Source organism: Pygoscelis adeliae, unplaced genomic scaffold (genome assembly GCF_000699105.1).
Source record: "Pygoscelis adeliae isolate BGI_AS28 unplaced genomic scaffold, ASM69910v1 Scaffold113, whole genome shotgun sequence".
NCBI classification, from domain to species: domain Eukaryota; kingdom Metazoa; phylum Chordata; class Aves; order Sphenisciformes; family Spheniscidae; genus Pygoscelis; species Pygoscelis adeliae.
The window spans coordinates 5,878,163-5,902,416 of NW_008825108.1; the positions used below are offsets into that span (position 1 = coordinate 5,878,163).

Sequence of the window (24,254 nt, forward strand, 5' to 3'; positions counted from 1 at the left end):
GCTGTGAATCCTTGACTTTCACCGCGTAACTCTTCTTATTAACCGATGAGAGATAGCACATTGACGATATTAAAAACAAAATCTATACTGATTCAGTTCTCCAGTGTTTGTTCACAACTGGTGAGAGAAGTTTAATCAGGTCTTAAATTATTGTAACAACTTGATTTATCTATTAAAGCCTTTTTGTATTACTTGTATTTGCTTTAGATGGCACAAATAACATTTGTAAAAGTAAACTGCTCCAGAAGAAAAGAAAGCTCCGCCATATCCCACACATCAACCGCCTAGAGATGAAAGGCGTGTTCCACTCTGTCATAAACAGATATTCCCACTGCTCTTCATTACTCACAAAATATATCATATCGATGGACTAACCGTTGTTAGCTATCCCCTCTATCTCATGTTCTTATATCAACAACCAGACAACTAGATTTTTTCTCTAAATATGATTTAATTAAAAACACTAAATCAGCTTTGATTTTTATTTTATATATGTACAATAGTTACCAAATAATGAATACACTGAATCAGTTATGTTAAAATTTCACATAACGTCAAAGGACATCAGCATGGCATGGATTAAACTCACACTGCCTTTTGCATATACAAAAAAATGCATTAATGTTAATTGTGATTACTATTTCGGCTGTGGTTTGGGTTGTTTGTTGGTTTTTTTTTTATAACCTGCTTATTAATTCTCCAAATAATCTTGCCATAAAAAGTGTAAGTAGTTAATTGATCAGTTAATATATTAGCAAAGATAAACATTAGTAAAGTTTGCAAGAAATCAATTGCAAAATTACCTCAAGTGTAGGACTGAATGTATTCACATGAAAGTTACCTTCAGTTAGAAAAGTTTTGAAAAAGAGCCCAAGTTGGACCTGTGCATTAATTTGGTCAAACTGATTCATATGAATGAACAGTCAAGTTTATTCAGATATTGAAAATATGACTATCCTTTTTAGTATTCACAAACATTTGTGTATATAGTGTGTGTGTGTGTAAATATATATATATGCATATATAAAGTGAAGATATGTTAATGTAAAAATATACTGTTCATCCACTCCCAATTACACAAAATTCAGTATTTGGACATTAAACTGTGTAAGTATAAATGTCCATTTCAAATCTACATTCAACCAGCAACAAATACTTAGAAGTATTTTTGTAAACATTTGAGATAGGGAAAACCCATTCATTTACAAAACGATCCTTCTTTAACACATCAGCATCTCTTCAGCTTGAAAATTTTGTACAGCAGCTTCAGCTGGCCTATTGTGAATCTGCTCAAATCAAAGAGCTCACACTGTCTTAGATCAATACGTGTGAAAGCTCAGCAAATGCAGAATTTTCAAATTCACTCTTAATCACCAACCATTTCCAGTTCACCAGCAAAAAGAAAATGCACTTGGCTACAAAAATATTAAGGAATGTTATTGAAAACAAAAGGCTATTTTGGTAGAAGAAACTACAAAAATAGTTAAGTTGAGTCATGTTGTAAAGCTTTAATGCAAGAGCATTACAGTACAGATTTTCTTTCCAACCTTAAAGCTTAATCAACACCAAATTTAAATATCCATCTCAAGTGCTTGAAAAAAACGTGCTCAGTAAAAGTCTTTCTTCAGTTTAACCAACTGTAATTACGCAGGTGTCAGGTTCTGCGTGTCAGACATCTGTTGGGTGCTGTCTCCTGTTCCATTGGCAGCAATTACAGGTGTTGAGATACTCTGATACAATGACGTCGGACAACTCAACACGGCTCCACTTTCATCCTCTCCAGTATCTGAATCTGGTGTTACTGAACTGCCTTCTATCCCCAGGATCTCACTAACTGCTTGAGGCAATTCCTAGAAAGGAGGAGGGGGGGCAGGGGAATATTAAAAATCACTGTAATTAAATGAAAAAAGTTAAAACAAGGTCCCCCCCGAGTCCATCCCCCACCCCCAGTAAGTAATCATTCATCGGAATTTAGCTGTACTGAAAGCATCTCTCTCAGCATTAGTTCCATTAAAGTTACCATTTTCTCTACCTGCTTTTCGAAAAGACAGCAAAGGGGACAGGCTCAGGAATCAATTCCTGATTAACAATATAATCTTCATCACAAAAATAAAAGTCTAAACAACTATTATAATTACACTTCATGTTATTGAAATTAGTTTTATTGAGTGAACCATTAGTTCCTGCCTAATAGGTCTGGTATGCTTTCAGTGCAATGCACCTTTCACCTCATTTTTCTAGAGCACACTGAATGTCAAGTTACCGGTTCTGAGGTTATCTAGTAAGAGTTAAGAAATCATGACCAAAAGGCACAGTCCAGCTTTCCCGCCCCCGTGAACAATATTACTCTATAAAATTACTCACTCTTGCTTACAGACTTTTAGAATATAGGTGCTGTATGGATACAGCACACCCTTTATCATACCCAGGCATTTAGTTATTTCGCAAGTCATACATGTACACTTACAGCCAACTACATACTTTTACTGTCTATAAATGCTCACGGTACATATATTCAAAGTATCTTTACCTTGCAATTCATCATCTGCATAGAAATTGCTTCTGCTTTGCAGAGTATATATTCCACATCAATTTTCATAGACAGTTCATTGATATGCTAAAAATACATTCACAAAGAATAGTAAGTGTGATAAATGGTAAGTATGCTTTATTGTAAAATACACTAATACTGTACTGCACTGCTAATAAGTATCAACTTATAAGCTTGCCCCTTAAGCTATGACATGCTAAACATGCTCTATTTGCTTTGACAAATGGGCACTGAAAAACATAGTATGCAACAGCTAGCTTTCACTGGTATCCAAGATCTGCAAGAGGAATCCATGGTACGTCTAAATGTGACAAACTATCTAGCCCTCCTAGGTACCCCCAGCTCACATTTTCAAAGAGAGAACAAGATTATAGAAGAAAAAGCAAAAATTAAGATTAAACATACTAAGCAGTGCTCTAGGGGGGAGAACCATTCTCCAACTGTTAACGATCTTATCACTAAACAGAGACATCACATAAACCATTTTGAAAGCATGGAGGATAGACATTCAGTTCACGTTTAACACTTCAGAAGATAGTACACACCTTTTCCTCCCCCCAACATGAAATACGAACATATTGCATTAACTCCAAAAAGTTAATTAATATTCAGATAATGCGTAAGAACTCAGTACCTTTAATATTTCATTAAAGCCATAGTGCTTCTCCATTATTTGCTGTTTTTCAGATTCTAAGATAGCACAACAAAGGAGAAGATGAAAATTCTGGCAAGGCAATTCCGTCCACATGACCTGTTAAAATATGAAAACCACTTTTGAAATGCTTATGCTTTTCCTCTGAAAAGAAAAGCAGTTCTTGGAAAATAAGTAAGACCTCAAGCCGAGTGGCCTAACTAACAATAAGCTATTTTTGAAGGCAACTAAGTATTTGCACAATTATTTGAAATTTTTCTTCTGGCCAATTAGTGACAACTGCAAGTCTGAGTCACCAAATGCTTATCTGGTTCTTTAAGGCTTCCGTGTCTACCAGGTTGTCCACTATAATGCTATTAAGCTGCCTGAGCTTGCGTCTTGTGAACGTGTGTGTTCCGCCTCAGCTCATGTGAAATTCTCCTACTCAAAATTACTAACTACACAGAAGCAATTAAAACTAACAAATTATTTGTGTGGCTTAGTCTGTCTGCATTAAGTGTGAATTGGTAGAAGTGTGTCATGCTCGGCAATCCCTCCAAAAGGTTCTAATGGTTATAAATAAGGTGCTAAAGTTGTTCCCAATCCCCCCACTACAAGAGCCCAAATACATGTACACACAGGTGTTGCGGTGGGGTGGGTGTTACTTTCTGACTGGAGACACATTGGCTTTTGGTCCCATGGAGGCCACGGATACTCATTCTTGAGGTCACTGGGATTGAAATGTGCAACCTCAGTATTAATGCGTTATTTTAGCATGCTCATGAGAGTCAAATCTTAAAAAAATTATTTGAAGAGAATGTGCGTGGTGGGCAGAAAGCTGGAGAACGGTTTGGACAACAAAAAAAGGAAGAAAAAAATTGTTTGCATAAATTACTCTGACAAACAGATGAATGGATCTAAGTCAATGGACTCTCAAAAAAGGCAGGTAAAAAAAAGCAGGCTCATGAAGACTCAGTCTTACTTCACTAGTAAAAAATTTCTTGCTTCATTATTGATAGAAGACAGCCTTAAAGCTCAACAAGAGCTTACTTATACGTGAACTTTTATCACTAGTACGTGTAGCCGGTAAACAGAACTGCATAAATCTGAAAGATACCCAAACCAAGTTCACTCAAAATAAAGTGCAATTAATCTTGAATGTTTCAATTAAGATTCAGTTCACTCAGTCCAGAATTAAATTTCGTCTCTTTTTCAGGTGTCCGATATTCTGTTAAAGCATTCTCTCACTACAGGAAAAGGGCTGGAATGTAATTGGGCTGATAAACAATAACAATCATACAAAAATGCCTATAGTCTACTAAATACAGTCTGTCTACACACTACTGTTGTGGGTTTTTTTAATCCTACTTTGTAAGAAGGAGATACTGATAGCTGTACATGGATTTGGTTTAACATCAAGTTTGCACAGAGAGCAAACTACTGCCTGCGCATTTCCAGTACACTCAAATTCTCATGGTGCGCATACCATGAATCATCTACAACAATCACTAATGAAGCGTATCAGACAACAGGCTGCCTCTCGGCATTAAATCTAAACCAGAACATAGATGATGGAAACATGACAATGCAGGATATGGGGGAAATCAAACCAAAATATAGAACTGTATAACAGTTACCTTTTTACAGACATTAACAGAAGATTTAACTTTCATATCTACAATTTAATGCTGTCCTACTGGAATATCTACTTTAAGAAATACTTGCTTCGAGCTGTAACTTCAGTGGAAGCTGGATCTGGCTTCAAGAGTGGAAAAAACCCCAAAATACTAACAAGGATGTTTACAGATACTCTCTCCTCTCTGAGGAAAATTAGCAGCTGTCACAAGCTGCTAATACCAGCTGCAGAAAATTCCATACTTTTTGCCACCGTTTTTGATACATCTTTCAAAGTCTGGGCAGACCATGCACTTAAGCTTATGTATGTAAATGTGTAACAGCAGCATCACAAAGTGCTTTGAAAAGGATGAAAGAAAAACAGCATTTAAATTAAGAATATAAAAATATACCACTTAAGTGTGATAATTCTTTTCCTCCTATTTCTTTCTGATAAAGCTATGCAAGTAAGGACTCGTTTGTCTAGTGCTACCTCATCACCCATGAATATTCATAACAAATACTAGCATATATGTAATTTATCACTAGGTCATGCTGGTTTTATACAATGCGAGCTGTACGAGCATTAACACTGGAGGTAAGTGTGAGCTAGCTGTGTAATTTTGTTACAGAATTTTTCTTTTGAGATTCTTCTTTTTCTACCCAGTCTTCCTGCACCATCTTGAGAATGAAGCAGCTCACTGCGCAAAGGAAAGATTAAGACCTGGCTTACCAGTATTACCAGTATCACCAGGTAATACTGTCTGTCCCTCCAGTGTGAAGGAGGGACTGATCTGCTCTCAATTTTGGGACATCTAAGCAGTGGCTCAGTATGCTATCTGGGCTGAGTCTGAGACACACTGCTTAAATGTACTGCAAATAATCCCACCCACAGACAGAGCAGTTTAACCTGCATTCATTTTTCTGTAAAGTGTTGCATACAGCATTGCAAGTAACTGCAATCACACAATGTCTCTCAACTTATCCACACAAGGTGGAATGCCACCTCTCTAGCGCGCACACTGCCTAGCACACCCTGCTGCACCATGTAGCGATGACATAACCACCCACGTTTTCTACCACAATCTGATTATTATGGCTCTTGCTCAGTAAGTGGGAGGACTTGGCTTTAGCTTCTACTCCAGCTGATGGGGACTGGCATCTCCCATCTCTAAGGTGAACGTCTAATAACCGGTCTAGTGAAAAATCTTCTTCATTCCTTTTTTTGAGATAAAACACTGGAAGTCATGAAGCCAGTGGGAACAGGGAAAAAGTATCATCCGATGCTACCTTAGTGGTTCAGGCAACTCAGAATACAGAAACAGAGGTCCAAAAGAACACCCTGAAATTCATAGGTTAGACAGAAAAAGCCCCAGAAGTCCTGGAACTTGGGACTGGAATCTCAGATGGTACCTCCCACTCTTCCCATTCTATCCTCTGCAAGTGAATACATCACAGGGTAACATTGTCTTCAAATTGGTTCCCTCAATTCATGTGCTATTACAAAATAGCACGTGAATTTTGCTCAGGCTGAAATACCCTAAAAGCAGTTCATTTCTCTCTACTTATTACCAAGGGGAAAATGGTCTCCTGTGCTTACAGCTTGCCTTTGTAAGCGCCACATAGACACTCCATTGATACCAATGAAGCTGCATAGCTACGGGGGTGGGGGTGGGGGGAGGGAACCAAACTGTTGTAAGCTGACTTCAACTGTGACAAAGGTGACACTAGCTTTCACATAAAGACATCAACATAATGCCTTAATTAGTTTGTTTTAAAAAGGAAAACAAGATATGCCCTTTCCCATTCCGTATCTCCTAGCAAAGAAATTGAGTACTTGTAGTAAACATACATTATGATGTGCTAGAAGGAACCTACAAAACTATCATATATCAATAGGTTTCCATCATCCTCCTAAGACAGAAAAAAAATACTTGAGTTAGAAATATAGCGTGTTTCTTTTCTATATGCACACATATACACACATTAAGGCAGAGGTGATAAAAACATGCCCGGTTGGGACTATAAACTATAAATAAAAATACTGTTGTCATAAATTCAAAAGAAAAATTAGTCTTTAAAAAAAATACTGAGAAGACAACACTAAGGGGGGAAAATGAGATGATGGGTGAATTCCCCCCCCCCAAATCATTAACATTTTATCCCTTGGAATACAAGAATTCTTTTGGTTTTGTACATTTTGGTTCCCTTATTTATGAATGTTATTCATAAACTTTTTAGTCCTCTTCAGTTAAAATACCACCTCAATACTCTATGATAGTAAATTTTATCAACTGATGATAAAAAGCTAAAAAAGATTTACTTTAGACAGTTTTAAATACTGGTCCTCCTCTTTATGTGACTCCTTTTTCATTAGTGGAAAAAGTAAATAAAAGCATCAACATTATTTTTCATTATACCAGAAACAACATTATTTTTCATTATAGTACAAATTTTATGCATCTCAGTCCTGTTCTTTTCATTACCCTTCTGTTCCCCAGCACAACTCTATGTGACATTATGTCCTAGAAAATACTCCTTCCACGCATCTGAACATTTATTTTCTTGTTTGGGAGTTTTCAGTGGATACTGTTCTCTTGTTAAATGCATCTTAGACAATAAGTCTGTACTGTTGACACACTTCTCAATTTTCTGGGAACAAAGAATTAAACAACGTTCAACAAAAATATTAGTTCATCTTAATTACTCCATCTGATCCCAAGATCACCTCAATCAAAAAAGGATCTCATTAACCTGAAATTATTGGAACTTCCACATTTTGACGTTTTACATTATGTTATTTGGGATCATGAGGCCTTATCATGAAGATTAACTGGATCTTCTGACAACTAATATCAAGGAACTAATCAGACACACACACAAATGGTATTTTTTCTAGTATAAACTGTTTTCCATTAAAGGTAACTGATACTCTCCACTTACTACCTTCATTTAAGAGCCTCACCTGAAGGACCCTGTCCAAACCTTTTTGAAAAAGCCAATTTATCCCCATCAGCTCTCAGAAGTATTTTTTCATTAACTTCCCAAGTTGTTGTTTTGGCTAAAAAGACATAACATACACTAATATGTCCTCACCTCACTGCACTGAATCAGTTTTAAAAAAAAAAAATCTATTAGAGTATTAATCACTTTGCCAAATGATCCATGCTTTTTGTTCTAAAGTCCAAAGACTGCTGGAGCTTGTGTGATGAAATATCTTCTTACCTCCCAGAGTCGAAGAATATCTTGAAAGCTAAATTCCCTTTTAAATCTGATGAGAAGCCATCGGAAGCAAAAATAAAGGTAGCCTGAGTCTTGAGATTCTAGGAATAAGAGTGTTACATTTCATAAACACCAAATCTGGTTAAGACAACAGGGGAAAAAAAAAAAACAAACCAACACACTTTACAGGTACACAATCATACCACCGATTTTTAAGATGGTAGCCCCTTTTCAGAATCAAAGATATTTGCCAGAGGATGGCATATTTTTAAAATCAGTAACAAGATGACCCTGTTTTTCAATAGGCATGGAGCAATTATTGAAATGTTTTAGGCGTTATCAATTTACAAGTCCTGTATTCATATAATATTACTATTGGAATTATGTTTAAAGACTGGTAAGGCCATCAATGCACACAGAACGCAGTAAGTTGTTTTAATTATTGTGCATGAATAATACACCTACCTAAATAACTGCAAAATCCACTGTCTAGTAAACGAAGCAAAGTACTCAGTTGAATTAGTTGTGTCTTCATACCCTGCATCTGTTCTTCAAAATTCTGATGCTGGATGGAATAAAATATTAGCACTGTCATTTTTATTAACTCAATGATAATTTTGAGATTTACAGCTATTTTTAATTTTTTAAAAAAGTTTTGTTACTGCAACAGTGGTTCTCCTCCTTTAGGTATTTAACATAGGGATATTTAACTGTACTTCTATCTAATGAAATGTCTGCCTTTTACTGAAAGGTTTAACTAAAGCACTGAACTGTGTTTCTTCAATAATACTTTTGTATGTAATAAATGATATTTTAAATCAGCTATGCTCTGTACCTCCAAGCAGCACCACTGCACTCAAACCAGAAAGACAACTTTTTTTTTATTCTCATACCAGTCACATATTGTTTTGCCACATGCACAATTCATAAAAGCTTCAGAGTTTGTGGAAAGCCTAAATTGCATTTAACAAATACTAAAAGGTAAGTGTGACAGGGAACCATTATCCTGAACAAAATCCTGCTAGAGGACTCCTGATTAATACAAATTTGACTGTGACGGCTCTGAGCTACTTCAGAATTTCCAAGGAGCCGAATTTGTCTGTGTTGCACAGTAATAGTATCACAAACCCACTATAACCTGTGTCAATCAAAAAAAAAAAAAAAAACTTTTGACTTCAAACATAAGATGATTGCGTTAAAAGAATTCAAAAACCCCAACGAAATGTATAAAATAGAATTAACCCCAAATGTTACCCATAGCTTATCTGTTTATGTGGGCTAAAAAAAGCCTTATTTTACCATTTGATCCATGTATGATACAAAGCACCAGAAGGCATCTACTTCATTCTCCATAACATACAAGACAGGTGAAAGCAAGTCGCTCATCCCCTGGACATAACCTTGACAGAGAAAAAGGGGGAGAAAAAAAAAAAAAAAAAAAAAAAAAAAAGAGGCAAATAGGAGTTTAGTTAAACTCAGCAGTTAAACAGTAATTTTTCAAGCGTGTTGAATGACTGAGTGAAACGAATGTTTGCATTCCAAGTTTGTACAGATACTGTAATTTTCCAGCTCAACCACCAGTAAAGACGTTTTTGTATTAATAATAGCCAACATCCAGCAGATCTAACAAGATTTAGCAGCAGTTTCTGCCAATCTGAAGAGAACATAAAACAAACACATTGTTTTTGTAGTTGTTAAAATACGTACAAACTGAGCTGACACCAGAATAGATTTTTAGGGAAAAAAGTTCCCACTTAGAGCTCAGAAGAATATATTGATATTTTTAAGAAGATTAAATATATACCTTGCACCATCACAAATAAAGACTCATTTATTCTCCTCTCCATCTGTAATGGGTTGCTTTCTTTCATACATTTAAAATCTTTTTATATCTTCCCACTTTTTTTCCCTTCAACTGAAGATTTTCTTTTCAAATAGATTTGAAGAAGAGATGCTGAGTTTCAATCACAGGAAAACATATGGTGCAATAGCTTTTATGAAGAAAATTTCGCACTTAACATTTCTTTTTTCTGGCACTGAATATGCTTTAAGGATTCCTGTATTTAGGGAAGTAGGAACTGTTCTGCTTGGATGGTATTTTAAATACACTAAAGCCTAAGACCATCTATGTAACTAAGCAGCCAACAACAAAAAAGACTACCAGCTATCAAACTGAGGAAGGGGATTATTAGCGAAGTATTGCTTGTGAGAAGCATGAAACACGTATCCAGACCTGATTCAAGGAAGTGCCTTTAGGTTTCTGTGCCCAGAAATGGTGAATCGAGTTTGCATGCCCTAAGAAGCACTCACATGCCTTATAAGAAAAGCTTAAATTTAACTGGAGAATAATATGCCCATTTTTAGAGCATATCATTTTTACAAATAGCTAGAAAATTTTAGTTGTATACAAAACATTTTCAGAATTTTATGGCTTTTTAATGCTTCTTCCAGCTTCCGTGTTTGTAATTAACAGCCCAATTAAAAAGAGTAGAGGACAAGGATTTTTAGAGCTCATTTTTCCCCTTCTTTCTGACTCTTCCAACTACCTTACCACTGATGCTCAAGTCAGCTTATCTACTGCCTTACTGCTGCTGACCTCCCTAAGTAAGGGAGAACATGATTTATGTGTATGTCTATGTCTATCATCAGTGGTTGGTTCAACATGACATGACATTTCTCGGTTAGACTCAGGCTTGGCTGATTCCATTTCTTTATGAAGTAATTGTAACTGAATAACTGAAAAGAGGATTGGAGTCAATGACTGTGAAAATATGGAGCAGGTGTGAGAAGAAAAATAGAACAAGGAACAGAAAACAGGTAAATAATTAAAAGGTCAAAAGAAAATATGTTTTATTCCCTATACATTTAATACTATAGCCAGTTAAAAATAAATGCAGAGAAAATTCTGTTCGAGAAAGTTCAAAAGTCTCTTGAAGATTAAAACCAGTTTCATTAATGCAGACTTGAGGAATTCATTCAGAAAAATGTTGTATTAACAGCTGCTCTGTCCCCTCCCCTATCTGGCAGTTTGTGGCATTATTCAGACCTCTCTACAGCTGCTTTCGAACAATTAAGAGCAGCATTGTACCAACGCTTGAGTAGCTCAGAAGCCTTGGACAGACACTATGTCAAATGTACTGTATTTCCATTATTCTTGCTTGTTTACAAAACAGAAGACTTACCCGCTGCATACATTTAAGCCATCTAAACAATGTTTTTAATAGAGTGGGTGGTGAATATGCTTTAATTTCACTTATACATCACTGCGTTAATGCAGGTTGAAATGTGGAAAGACATGTGGAGCAGAGCTACATGTTTAAACAGTATCAATCAGTTTTAGTTTTCCCCTTCTTTTTCAAGCCAAAGATCAAGTCTCTCTACAGACTTGACAGAAAGGACAAAAGCTGACAAGTACTACCACTCTGCAGCAAGTTTACTAGTGATCAAAGATTTGTTCCTACCTTTTGCCTTCAAAATCTTTGGGCTTTTAGAATCCCAACACTTTTCTGAGACAGAACACCAAAAAAACCAACCCCAAGTACACAACAGGCAAATGTCATGCCAGGAGTGGAGAGGGGAACCAGCTAGAAGTATCTTTTCCCTCCTTCCCTTCCAAGACAATTGACAGAAGCCAAGACTTAGACATCTTGTATACACTGTGATTAAAGCAAGACGTTATACACTCTTCCTTCTGCAACAGATGCGTACACTAAAGTGTAATTTGACAGACTGTTAAGTGTACTCCTCAAGAACCAGCTTTTAAAGTATTCAATAAGAGCACCGGTGTTTACAAACAGCTGGTTCAGCATACTGCACTTTAATTACAGCAGTGGCAGCTGGTTTATCATTTTTATTGATATATCAGCCTTAAAAAAGGATATAAGACTCAAGCTCCAAAGACCCAAACCCATTTAAAACTCTGAAAAGCAAACTTGCTTCAATTCTAAAAAAAAACAACAGCAGGGCTATGGTGAAGACAAACTGCCACTTAATTCCAAGTCCCACCTCAGCTGATGAATTCAGATGCCTGTGATAAGCATCAGATAGAAGAAAGGAAGAAGCAGGATGAGAAACTGAACAAAGTTATCTACATGATTAAAATATAAATCTTGACATATACAAAAATCATTGTGATCAATGTATTAACAGGCCTTAACATAAGCAAAGCTGCATATCAGAAACTAAAAAGGCTTTTACATTCAGAGGAACACAACTTACCTAAATCAAAGTCATACATGCAATAGGTCATCAAAATATCATGAAGTAAAATCAATCCTGGATTATCTTCACCTTCATAGAATTTATTTGTTCGATCTGTCCTGTTTACATCTTTTTCTAAGAAAACAGTCCAGATTTAAAAACATTTTCAAAACAAGTTGTACAAAGCCAGCATCAAATGAATTCAGAATGTTTTCAAGCTGCTCATTTTTTCCTCAAACACTGTTGCAAACCTTTGAAGTGTTTAAGACAACTGCATAACTGAATGTCATTTCAAAATAAAGAATATTTTAAAAGAAAGAAAATCCTTCCTGTCTGGAATAAAAGGATTTGCTTATAAACAGATTTTAAAGCTTTTTGCTTTTTTTGTTGTTGTTAATACTTTTTATGGAAAAAATCCTGATTATAACTCAGTGAAAATGTTCTACACTCACAGGGATTAAGAACGATTTTATGTGAGTTAGCTATGCAATGCCATTTATGAATACTTACGCGATGCAGCATAAGCCATAGTAAGAAAGTTACCATACCATCAGCTCAAAGACACTGTGATAGTTCGACAGCACGTTTACAAATTCTGTTTAACAAGTTCCTATAACTCATAGTGAGCTGAAACTGCCTGTTTCAGGCAGTTTTCATGCCTCAAACATACCAAGCACACAGCATACTCCTTAATAATGTGAAATTCGAGATTGATGTATTGAAATAAGCAAAATTTTGAGTGCACTTTAATAGAAGGAGTATTTTGTAGTTTAGTTTTAGATCTATTTTACAACATGCCTCTAATATTGTAATTTACATTTCAAACGCTTAAAAAGGAACAGAACTGCTTCAACAGAAACAGAACTTCAGCCTTTTTTGAACTCCGAATCTTTTTTTTTTCCTGTTAACACACACTCTCTCTAAAAAGGTAGTTTACTAATCTACTAAGATTAGACTTTCTCAACCCCTTCAGCTTGCCTGTTGAATAACTGGCTGAAACAAGTTTAGTCCATGTCTCAGAATAACATAAAAATCTTATCCTGTCTCCTGAAATAATTATTCAGTAACCCTAAACATTGGTGCCCAAATCTCACTACCAAAGAGAACTGAGGATACCAACTGCTAATAGTCAGCAGAACTAGATGAAATTTTAAAAAGTAGGTATAAAACCCCACAAGTCAGAATGCACATATACAAATCCCTGTAAGAAATTTTAAAATATGAACTGAACCTTTTTCACATTCTTATTGAATGTCATTATTTTAATGACATTCCCAGTAAAATTACATCATGAAATAACACAAAATAAAGAGCCTTTTGTTATTAAGTAAAGGAAGTTTAAAAAATCCAGCCATTCTGTAACACTTGTAAAGCTCTGAATTACTCTGGTTAAGAAAGTTTTAGTATTTAAGCATACAACAAAGTTTAGACAGCTCTGAAAACAGCAACATGTTAGTTTTTAGTGCCTCTTCACACAGGTTACTCAAAGGGTTACATTTTCTCAACTTCATATTGAATTGTAAAAAGCGTGTGAATTTGTACAGTTAGGTATGTTTTTAAATCTAAATTTACCTATAAGACTCCGGTAATCTCTTAATCTTGAATTCCGTTTTTCCTGTTCCTCACTGACAGATTTCCACTGCAGTTTCATCCTGAAATATTCATCCCTGAAAAAGAAAGATAATTTTGAAACCAAAATATGCTCAATTATTACATTTCTTTTTTCTTTAAGCATTCATTCATTCTATTTGTTCTTTGGCATAAATGGGATAACAACACCCTGTTTATGTTTTTACTTTAGTATAACAATCATTTTTAAGAAAGTCTCACACACTTCTTTGCATTCAACAATCTTTAGCAGCTGTATTTCAAGTTTCCAAAAAGCTTTCTACATCACTATACGCTATAAGAAAAAAAGCAGCTTTTTAATTTATTTTGTAACAAAACCCCCACTGTACTCACGTTTTCCTTTTTTGCAGATTTGCTCTCTCCTCTTTAGTACTATTCCAAGGAAAATACCCCAAAAGAAATTTCCATGCCTCTTTTCTTAAAGTATGGCAGAGACCCTAGGGAAAAATGGATATGAAACATTAACAAAAAGACTATTTTGATTTTGTGAGGAAATGTTCCTATAGTGATACAACACTTCTTAAAGTAACAACTTAAAAAGAGAATTTTTATAAGTAAGCTTCTTTTTACATTGTAGCCAAATCTTATCTGCTAACTAGGTATCACACTTGGAAGAAATGGGAGGAAGAGAATATGATTAAGCAGAAAACTGTAGAAGCACTGGATTCATCCTTAGAAGATAAAAAAGAAACTTTACAAAAGATATTTCTTCCTGTATTTTTGCTTCACTGCTGGAAATAAAAACCTTACGGCCATCACAGACTAAGAAGCAAAAAAAAGTACCTTTAAAATGTATATATTCAAACATCATGCTGCTTAACTGCCAAACTTCTGGTCTCCCCACAAACTGATCCTGAGGACTAGACTTCCATTTATATATTTTTTTAAACAAATATTTTCATGTAACAAGACATGGCCAACATGCAGATGAATCTTCCAAGCAATCAAAAAATACTAGTGTCCACTCAAGGACACTATTTGTCAGAAATCTTTCCAAGTAATGCTCATCATTTGTAGATGACCAAAATGTACTAGCTGAATCATATCCTACTCTCATCAAAAGAGTTTCTTTCAACTCCTGCAATATAGTCGTGAGAATTGAGGCACTTGTGCTATCAGACTCCCCAGTTTACCAGTCCAAGGCCAGCTTGATTCCCCACTGTATTTCTTCATTTACCATCAGATTAAGGCAAGGAAGATGGTGCAGTAAATAGCATCAACCACTGCAAAAACAAGTAGCAACTGGAATTTTTCCAGTAACAGGCAAACAGTTTAAGAGAAGCATTTTAACTTTTTTTTTTTTTTCCTCCTTTAAAGAGGATCTGCATTTAAGGTACTGGAAGTTACTGGGATCTCGAGTCATACATAAAATCGAGCACTCACGCCTCTAGCAATGGACAACAGAGATGACAGGGAAATGGGCTACTGGAAGAAAAGGTTTGTAGAAATTCTGATGACTGCAGAAGGGTCCTTAATTGGGCACTTCAGGCACAGATACATTAAAGAACAGTCACAGAAACTGAAAAGGGCCTCAGTTTCACTCTACCCCCTTCACAGTATATTACTTAGTATGTATAGGTCTTTAAAAAACTGTAGTATCAATGTTAACATTCTCTACTTCTGCTCAAACTCCAAGAATGCAAGACTGCATGCTTGCAAACATGCATCAACAGGTGCACAAAGAATGCATTAAGGCAGCTGGATTCCCACCAAAAAAAGAGAAACACTAAAGTAACATTAGGCAGAATAGCTACGGGATACAGCTAAAGTTTTCAAAATTTCCACCACTGAGACTGCATTCACATTGATATTGCAAAAGAACTCAGTTCAATAATAAATATCGGCAAAAGTGTTTAGGACGGCTCATATGATGAGACCCAAATCCAGGCAAACTGCTGGGCAAAGATGAGAAGCTTTTGTTGGAGAAGGAAAAGAAAACACCCTCAAAAAGAAAAGAATAAACCCGATATCCTAACACTGAAGCACTGGTATTTTCCTGAAAGGCACTTTGATTTCTCTTCTTTATCACTTAAGCCTTTGTGTTTTCAACTCTCTCACTTTAGCCAGCCACCACAAGATCCCTCTCCTTGTAGAGCACTTTATATGGTTGCAAGACTGTTGAGGTATTTGATTAACATGATATCATGCTTTATGAAGTCTCTCCAACAATACTGACTGGCTCATGCTCAAAGTCCAGCACAAAACACTGCAAGTATAATGAAAACAGCATAAACATGGTTTGGGAAGGAAAGAAAAAGGGGCCAGAAGCAAGCCATAGGTCTTGCTGACTTCAGAAAAACAAGTTACCCCTTTGAATATCAATCGCTTTATGTAGTCGACATTTAAAATTCTTCCTTCAGAATCCATATTCTTAGCCCATTCTTCAGCCGACACAGGCTCTCTTCTACTAACTTCAGGCTGTTTTCCTAGATCAATCTGAAACACATGCAAATATGTTATATGAATCCCACTGAAGTGCTTCAGTAGTTTTAAACAACTGTACAAATAGTACTAAGCTTGCCAGTTTCTTATATTCAGTGCAACTACATTTTCACATGTGCATACCTCAGTTAGCAACTCTAAGGATCTAAGGCTGTGTCCACATTAGCAAGTAGCGTGGACCAACACAAGTAGATCTTCAGAGCAAGACGCTCTCTGCTGAGGACCTGGGTATACATATTCATATTTCAGATTTTGGAGGAGGATGTATGTGTATGTTCTAAATAACTTTCAAGCCCCACAAACACCTCTGAACTAGCTTCTCATGGACTAAAAGCCTCTGTGCGACTGGAAATGTATTAGGTATGTGCAACACAGCAAGCACGGACAATAGGGAGCTTCACTTCAAAAGCACATTCCTGATACACACTAGCCCATCTTAAGAGAACTGAAAAACTACTCGGGTTCAGAGATGTTATGCCCACACAGACTGAAAGATCAATTTAAGTACACAGCCCCTTAAAAAAATCCCACGACTATATGTGCTTTCAAAACTCCCAACACCCACCAAAGTTTCAGAGTTTGTGGTTAGTCTCTCTCAGTTCCCAAACTGTATGTTTAAGCACAGCAGAATTCAGCAGGCAGTAATGCCTTACTTTCTAAAAATATTTTTATGGCAAATACCAAGTCAATTTGTGTTTCATCTCTTTAGAAGTCTAAGGCATTTGCCAGATTAAGACATACAGGTCAGTATTATTTTTAATATGTATCATTCATTATACTTTTTCTCATTGATAAATTAACTGATTAAGTGCGAGGCAGCAAGTTCTTAGAATTACATAGTTCACAGAGCTACTGCTCAGTTATTAACACTATTTTGAACCCAAGAAAAAAAAATAACATTCAAAACAGTTTAACACTAAAAACATGTGAGCTGCTCAAATAGTAATCACAGCTTTGCCACCAATCTGTAAAAGACACCAACAGGAGCCCACAAAAACTGATTCATGATCCAATTTATAAGTTCACTCTAGCTTTGTGTCAAGTCATACATAAATCTGTACATTTATACACCCTAGACATTAATCATCCAATTAAATACTTTGTTTTCGTCTTCTTAGTCCTCTTAAAACAAACTGAAATGTTAAAGTGATTAGCCAAGAAAGTTTGTTATTAACCTGTATACCCCAATTTTACTTAACATAGCTCTATGTGACCACAGAGGAAACACCAAACATGAAATGGTCACTTTTCAGGGTAGTGACTTTAAGATAATGATAGCCCTCATTTCAACAGTGACAAACTTTCTTTCAACGCAAAACTCGTATTTGCAGACAAAAAATGACATATTCGAGTAGTAGCTGATAATGATCTTACTCTTGTGAATAAATGGTAGGGCAGCATACACCACAATCACCAAGCATAAACAGTATAACTCACCAAGCTTCAAGTCCTACCATTCCTTTAAAGGTGTGCATAAAAAGAATCAATGCAGCTGTATCATATTCAATTACACACTCACTCGTGTAATGGCTTCAAATCCTGGTTCTTCCAAAATTTATCTTCAGCCCTGGAATAGCATCATTGAGAAAGTCTGCCATTTCTGATGGTGGTCGCCTTTGACTTGAAGGGTCACTTAAACGGAAACTGTCAAAAATATAGTTTGTGACTTTGGAAAATCTTCCCATTGTTACTGTGTATGGATCTTTCTTCAATTTCTGTGTTATAACAAGGAAAACAAGTAAAACACAAAAAGCCTCAGATTATTTGGAATTCTTGTACTCAAAGAAAGCAAAACAACAGGAAGAGTATTGTAGGTCTCAAAGTTATTGAAGTTTCATGTATCAGTAGTTTCATACAGTACATGGATTACATGATTAAAAAAAGATATCCTAAGCATAAAATATTACTGCTTGATTTGAAAGACCGGATAGCAGTGTGCTCAGTAAGCCTGACCTACATATAAAAATGGATCAGATCTACTGTTTACTTTCCAGTGATTAATGCCACAAAATGTGTTCCTTATGCCTTAGCTTCTCTACCTTCATAGAGAAAACACATCTTGAATCATCATGTACTCTGCTAGGAATCTCACACAAAACTTGATTTGACAACCAAGCCTAGAAACTAATGTAATTCACTCATGAAGATTTTCTTTAATTAAACAAATCAGTGGGTCAAAACTCTGGCCTCATTCAAGTCACTGGAAATTTTGCTGCTGACTTTCACGAGTCCACAAACCCCACAAAATGATAAGCAGTTTTAACATAAAAAAAAACCTCTTTTAGGCAATACTGCGCTCTTTGCTGCTGTATTTCCAGCATCCCTTCAAAACTGTCAGAAAATACCAAGCAAAAGAATATTTAGTCAAGGAAAATTTAGAAAATTCTAATTAATACGTTCTGGTAACTCCCAAATTTTTTTCCTTCTTCCCCTTTCTAAAACTATCTGTACCCAAATATATAGAACCACAGACAACACTAACTTGAATAGGTTTGAAATAGTACCACAGAGAAGTTAAGAAATTATTAGAACATAGAAAGCAACTTACAAGTAAGTATACTTTCTATAGTAAGCACTTGTTTTAGGATACAATCAATGCTTCTACAATGGCAATGATACAGGGAATATGTGCGTGACATGGTAGGGTGGGTTTTTTAATAAATGTTTTCAGAATAAAAAATTCCAAGATAATACATACTTGTAATAAGCCATATGACGGTTCATCAAAGAGATTTTCGAATGACTGAGACAGAGACTTGTTCTGAGAATTCACAAGAAGAATCCGTTTATCCTGTGGAGATCTGCAATAAAATTATAAAAGGGTTTCTGTAAGTACCACCAGTTTTTCCTGAAAATGTTTTTAGAACATTTACTGTTTTTTGAAGTCACATTTCAGGTTTTGTGCAAAGAAAGCAGGTTTGCTGCAAGATCACTCTTAGTTCTTGGCACAAGTTCACAAGCTAACACACTACAAAACAGGACTTTCATTTTTCACAAGATTCGTCATCATCATATTCATTCTTCATTGTACTCTTTCATTCTCTGAAAAATCATGATGCTTTTGAGAGATTACTCTGGAAGATTACTTTTGTCACCCACATGTAAACAAAGTTTTCCTCAACTATAGTTTTCGATATTTGACAATGGACAGAAAAAAAGAGGTGACACAGGAAAAGAAATTTAGTGAGATATGGTCAGCCTCAACACACATATGCTGAAACTCCTTTAATGTAACAGAGAACATGAAAAGAGCTCATGTCACCATATACAGTTAAGGAATTCTTTCTGCCAATTAGTAAATCTTACATTAAGGTACCCTGTAAAACATTACATAAAGGAATACAAACTGCTTTTCAATGTATGAAAGCACATCAGCAAATTTCTAACCAACAGTATTACAACAGCTACTGTCAGAATAATTCTAAGATTCATACTAATAGGAGCTTAAAAAACACCACAGCCATTGTATTGTGAAACAGAACCATCTTAGTACAGCCCTGCAAACGTGTTTCTGTGTAGACTCCAAAAGCTAAATGAACACAAACCCGATATGGCCTAACTCACTATATTTGTACACTCTTGTTCTTCAATATAACATTTGCTTCTCTGACGGGCTTGCACAGGCAGATGAAAACGATAACAACAAAGACAGTGGAACCATGCTGCTCCTAGTATTTAATCTGCTCTTTTGCTCTCACTCCCCTCCCCCAACATCCCATCTTCTCGCCTCCTCCGGCACAGTTACCCCATCAATTCATTAACCAGCTCCTGAATCACCAATTTACAGCTCAATACGTGACAGAAGAGAGAACTGCTCAGAAGCCAGGCTGACATTCAAGCTTTGGAGTTGGTAGCCAGGCAGAGGAAAGCCAAGCAATTTGCTATCTGACACTAATCCATCACACAGACTTACATTTATAAAATACCTCTCTCTATGGCTCTCTCCCAAAGTTTAAATCCACTATTTCTAGTCTTTGAAAGAAAAATTACTTTTATTTTTATTAGTACCTGCATCATCTACCATGTTATTAAAGTCAAAGATAAGAAATTTAATAAGCCTTATCTCTCTCCCATTCCAACAGGACAGGACACTGTTAACACCGACGGATATGAAATGCAACAAGAGATCTCATTTTGAAACAGCCAGACAGCTCAGTCATAGTTCTGAGGCAGCAACAGTTAATGAAGCTCAACTGGCTTTTGCTAAAAAGCTGCACAGGGGCAAAGGCTGAGTAACCCCATATGTTTTCTTTAACTAAAAGAAGGAAATCTTTGTACCATATCTCCATTTTAATTAAACATTCTCTCTGGACAGCCAGTTGGGTATCAACAGCTTTTTGGGTAATGTTCAAAACAAATTTGTGAGCTAGACACTGTTAAACACTTACTCATAATACTGCAAGTTAGAAAGTGTCATCCGTACATGCGGTGTTTTCCCAATATTAGACTGGTGCCATCAAACTAGGAAGCGCATAATCTTTAAAGCAACAAATATTTTGTTCAAGTTTAGTCACTTCACACACACTGATTTCAGCAATGACATGACATTTTATAAGGAATGGTGTTACAGAAGGGCAAAAACTTTTCAGGTAATAGGAACAGAGGAAGAAAATACCTATGACAGAAAGATATTTTAGAGAAAAGCTAAAGTTTCTGCCTTAACATCAACATCTCATATATTATAAACTAGAGGTTGGGATAACAAGTAATTACGCTGCCAAGTATTTGCTTATGGCATCCAGAAAGCTGAGTAAACTTCTTTTCCTAAAAGAGGTTGTGAGCTTAGATGCATCATGTACTAAAGCATAAATAACCATTAGGAAACAACAGAAACGTACAGAGACTGAAGCCTGCCATTTCCACAACTTATCTGGCATATTTTTTCTTTCTACTTTCCTTTAAAAAAAAAAACAACAAAAAAAACCCCATAATTCATGACTAGACGACAGAAAATAATTTGGTGCCAGAAGCAGAATTTAACTGGAAGAGAGGAATCTAAGTAAGAAAACTGAAACTGGAAGTTCCTGCTCAGCTCAGTGCTCAACTTCATTCAAATTTTATTTCCATAGCTGCCTCAGCTTTTTGCTTTGAAGTTCCCAAAGTATCTGCTGTTGCATTCATCAACCCTTAGAACTGTTCAAGGTGGCAATACTAAGCAGCTCAGCACGTCCTGAATGCTTGAACATCACCTCAAGTTTCCCTGTCTTACCTTAGGAGGGAACTCCCATCTGATAAGCATTCTGGGACACCCCAGTGCACAGCTGCTGGGTCAGACTGCACAAACCCTATGCCACTGCCTTCTTTTAAAATCAGACACATGAGGACATGACTGCCTCTCTTCATACAGCTTCTTCCCCACCTGACAGCTACTGTTTTGCACTGTCCCAAGAGGAATGTCCACATCACCTGGCAAGAGGCTACACAGGACAAGAACTAAGAATCCACTGGGTCAAATAAAGGAAGAATGATAAGCACCCACTTGCTCACCGCAGACTATATGAAAGAGACAGTGTTTGAAACAGGAACCAAAATCACTACCTGTTTCATCCAGTGACTCACCAATAAGCATTAATTTTACATAGCAGTGTGGAGTATAATTTTTTGCAGCACATGACTCAATAAAACTGGAAATAACGCCTGTTAGTAACACAAACATTATGTGCAGTAACAAACTGACAACCGAAGGCTGGACAGAACCTAGATGTCTGACTTACAGGAGCTTAGGTGTCCAACTTCATAAAATGGTTTAAGGTATTCTGGTACGTTAGTTTAGATTCCTGTCTTTTTAAAAACTTTCAACCATGAAGTCAAAAGATACAAAAAACTTCCTGAATATGAAAAGACAAAATAACTAGTTACATAGCAGAGCAGTATCTTGTTGTAAATATTTTATGCCTTTGAGCAAAAAATATTAAATATAAAATAAGCTTAGTCCAGGTGTCTCAGCATTAAATACATGGAACTCCACCAAAATTAATGCAAGTATAACTACAGATCTGTAGTTGCAGTACTGCAATTATCAACTTTTCTGTTGCTTATTGTTTTTTATGTGTGTATATATATGTGTATATATGCACACATATATATTCAAATAATAAGCTCTTTAAATAGTGGCAATTAAAAAACCCAGCAGCATGAACTCATTAGTTTTGAATTGCTTTTGTTAAAGCCTCAAATAGACTAACTGGAAAGAAGGCATAAGGGAAAGTCTTCATCTAAAATTTTAAACTTTCTAGTTGATAGTTAATCACAAGAACAAAGTTTTGATTAAGTCAACACAAACCAGTTTGCTACACCGTCAAATGCACTCACCAGGCCTACTTAAAACTTGGTCCTGTTCATTAAATTCATGTTACAGGAATTAGTTAGAAAATTTGAAATACATTGCTGCAGTACACAGGCAACAGATCACATAGATAGGATAGAAAGCTTTCAGCGACTCACCATACAACACAGGTGTTTTTCCAGTGTTTGTTACATAGGTTGCCTCAAAAACCTGCCCTAGCCTACCAGCAACTAGTCGGAAGATAGCCACAAATAAGTAAACACAGTGCAGTATGCTGAAAAAGGAACAATTTCCTTGGGGGGAAGGGGAGGGAGGCGGCAGGAAAGCAGGACGACAATATTCCTCTGCGCCTGCAGAAGCAGTGAAATTAGGAAATTAAATGAAAGGAGGTTTAAGGAAGAACTCAAAAGGGAACCTAGAGGAAAAAACTCAGGATTTAAGATTAAGTTGTCATCCAGGATTTCCTAATCTACAGTTGTACAGAGAATATTCTTACTTACATCTTTATCTTGTCCCCCTGATAGCCTCTCCTTCGGTCTTCTTCAATTTTCCCCTTAAAAAGCTCACATACGATGCTACAGCCAGTACTATTTCACCAGCTGGTCACACTGACCATGCTACCGTCTCCAAGGAGTTGACAACTTCTGATTATCATAGACTCCAACACCACACCTTGACACTGTCAAAGCCTTTCACAAATCAGTTCAATGAATATACAAGCCTCATGTCCTATTGGCTTGCTCTCCAGCCTAAAAGTATTACTCGGCAACAGTCTTCCCTACTTGTCGAAGGCAACTCTGACCTCGTTGATGTTACCAACATGAGAAGAGCCCTCTGTAAGGATTCCCACAGCCATTTCACTATCCACCTTCAAATGTGACACCAGAATATTATGTTGCAAGTGATGATGATATAACACTTTTGAAAACAAAGAGTACCTGTTACACTGATGTTACACCTGTTACACTTCATTGTTTCTTCATGCTCTACCTACTTTTATTTACTACTGTTGCCTTCTTAAATTATACTTATGCCTACATGGTAAGAGCAGAACATTTTATTTTATTCTGCATTTATGCTATGCTGGTCAAAAAGGCTTTTATCCAAGTGAAAAACTTGGAGGTAACAGAATATAAATACACAACAAAACCCAAGTGCTTAACACCATGATAGGGTCTAATTATGTTTACATTCATAAAGTTGATCTGAAGACTAAAGATATTGCTCCCCGCAGCAAGAAATTACAGGGGAACAGAATTATGGGGGAAAACTTTTATATACAAATTGATTTAGTTGACAGTACTGTAAGTTACCTCACACACTGATGTCAATACTCAGATATTTCATATAAAGTAGAAGACTTCAAATTTTAACACAAATTATCCCATTTAATAGAAGTGGTTCATGAAGAAGGATTTAACTTTACACTGGGTGTTCACGAGAAGCTTCCGTACCCACTAGAGGGAGCTACTGAGGTATTACATAGCTAATAACACTTCAACAGATTCTAAACTAGTTCATAAATTGATCCAACAATTTTAAAACTTCAGCCTACATTCCGAATGCGTATGTGAAATTACAGTTTCAGTCACCTTGGAAATTGATTCTACCAATAAAAAAGGGAAGAGAAAATACATCAGGAAGCGTTAATCTGAAATTCATTACAGAATTAAAAAAGT

The 24,254-nt window shown here is 36.1% G+C and overlaps 1 protein-coding gene across 1 annotated transcript in view; it reads right to left on the reverse strand.

Moving 5' to 3' along the window:
• Positions 1 to 431: 431 nt before the first annotated feature.
• Positions 432 to 24,254, reverse strand: part of TBC1D15 (TBC1 domain family, member 15) — a 28,659-nt gene continuing 4,836 nt past the window's right edge. The window contains 13 exon segments of the mRNA XM_009327665.1: positions 432 to 1,850; positions 2,531 to 2,617; positions 3,186 to 3,302; positions 8,022 to 8,119; positions 8,484 to 8,583; positions 9,318 to 9,418; positions 12,237 to 12,353; positions 13,791 to 13,885; positions 14,181 to 14,284; positions 16,155 to 16,283; positions 17,809 to 17,842; positions 17,844 to 18,004; positions 18,988 to 19,090. Coding sequence (XP_009325940.1) covers positions 1,644 to 1,850; positions 2,531 to 2,617; positions 3,186 to 3,302; positions 8,022 to 8,119; positions 8,484 to 8,583; positions 9,318 to 9,418; positions 12,237 to 12,353; positions 13,791 to 13,885; positions 14,181 to 14,284; positions 16,155 to 16,283; positions 17,809 to 17,842; positions 17,844 to 18,004; positions 18,988 to 19,090 — 1,453 coding nt within the window. The 3' untranslated portion in view covers positions 432 to 1,643.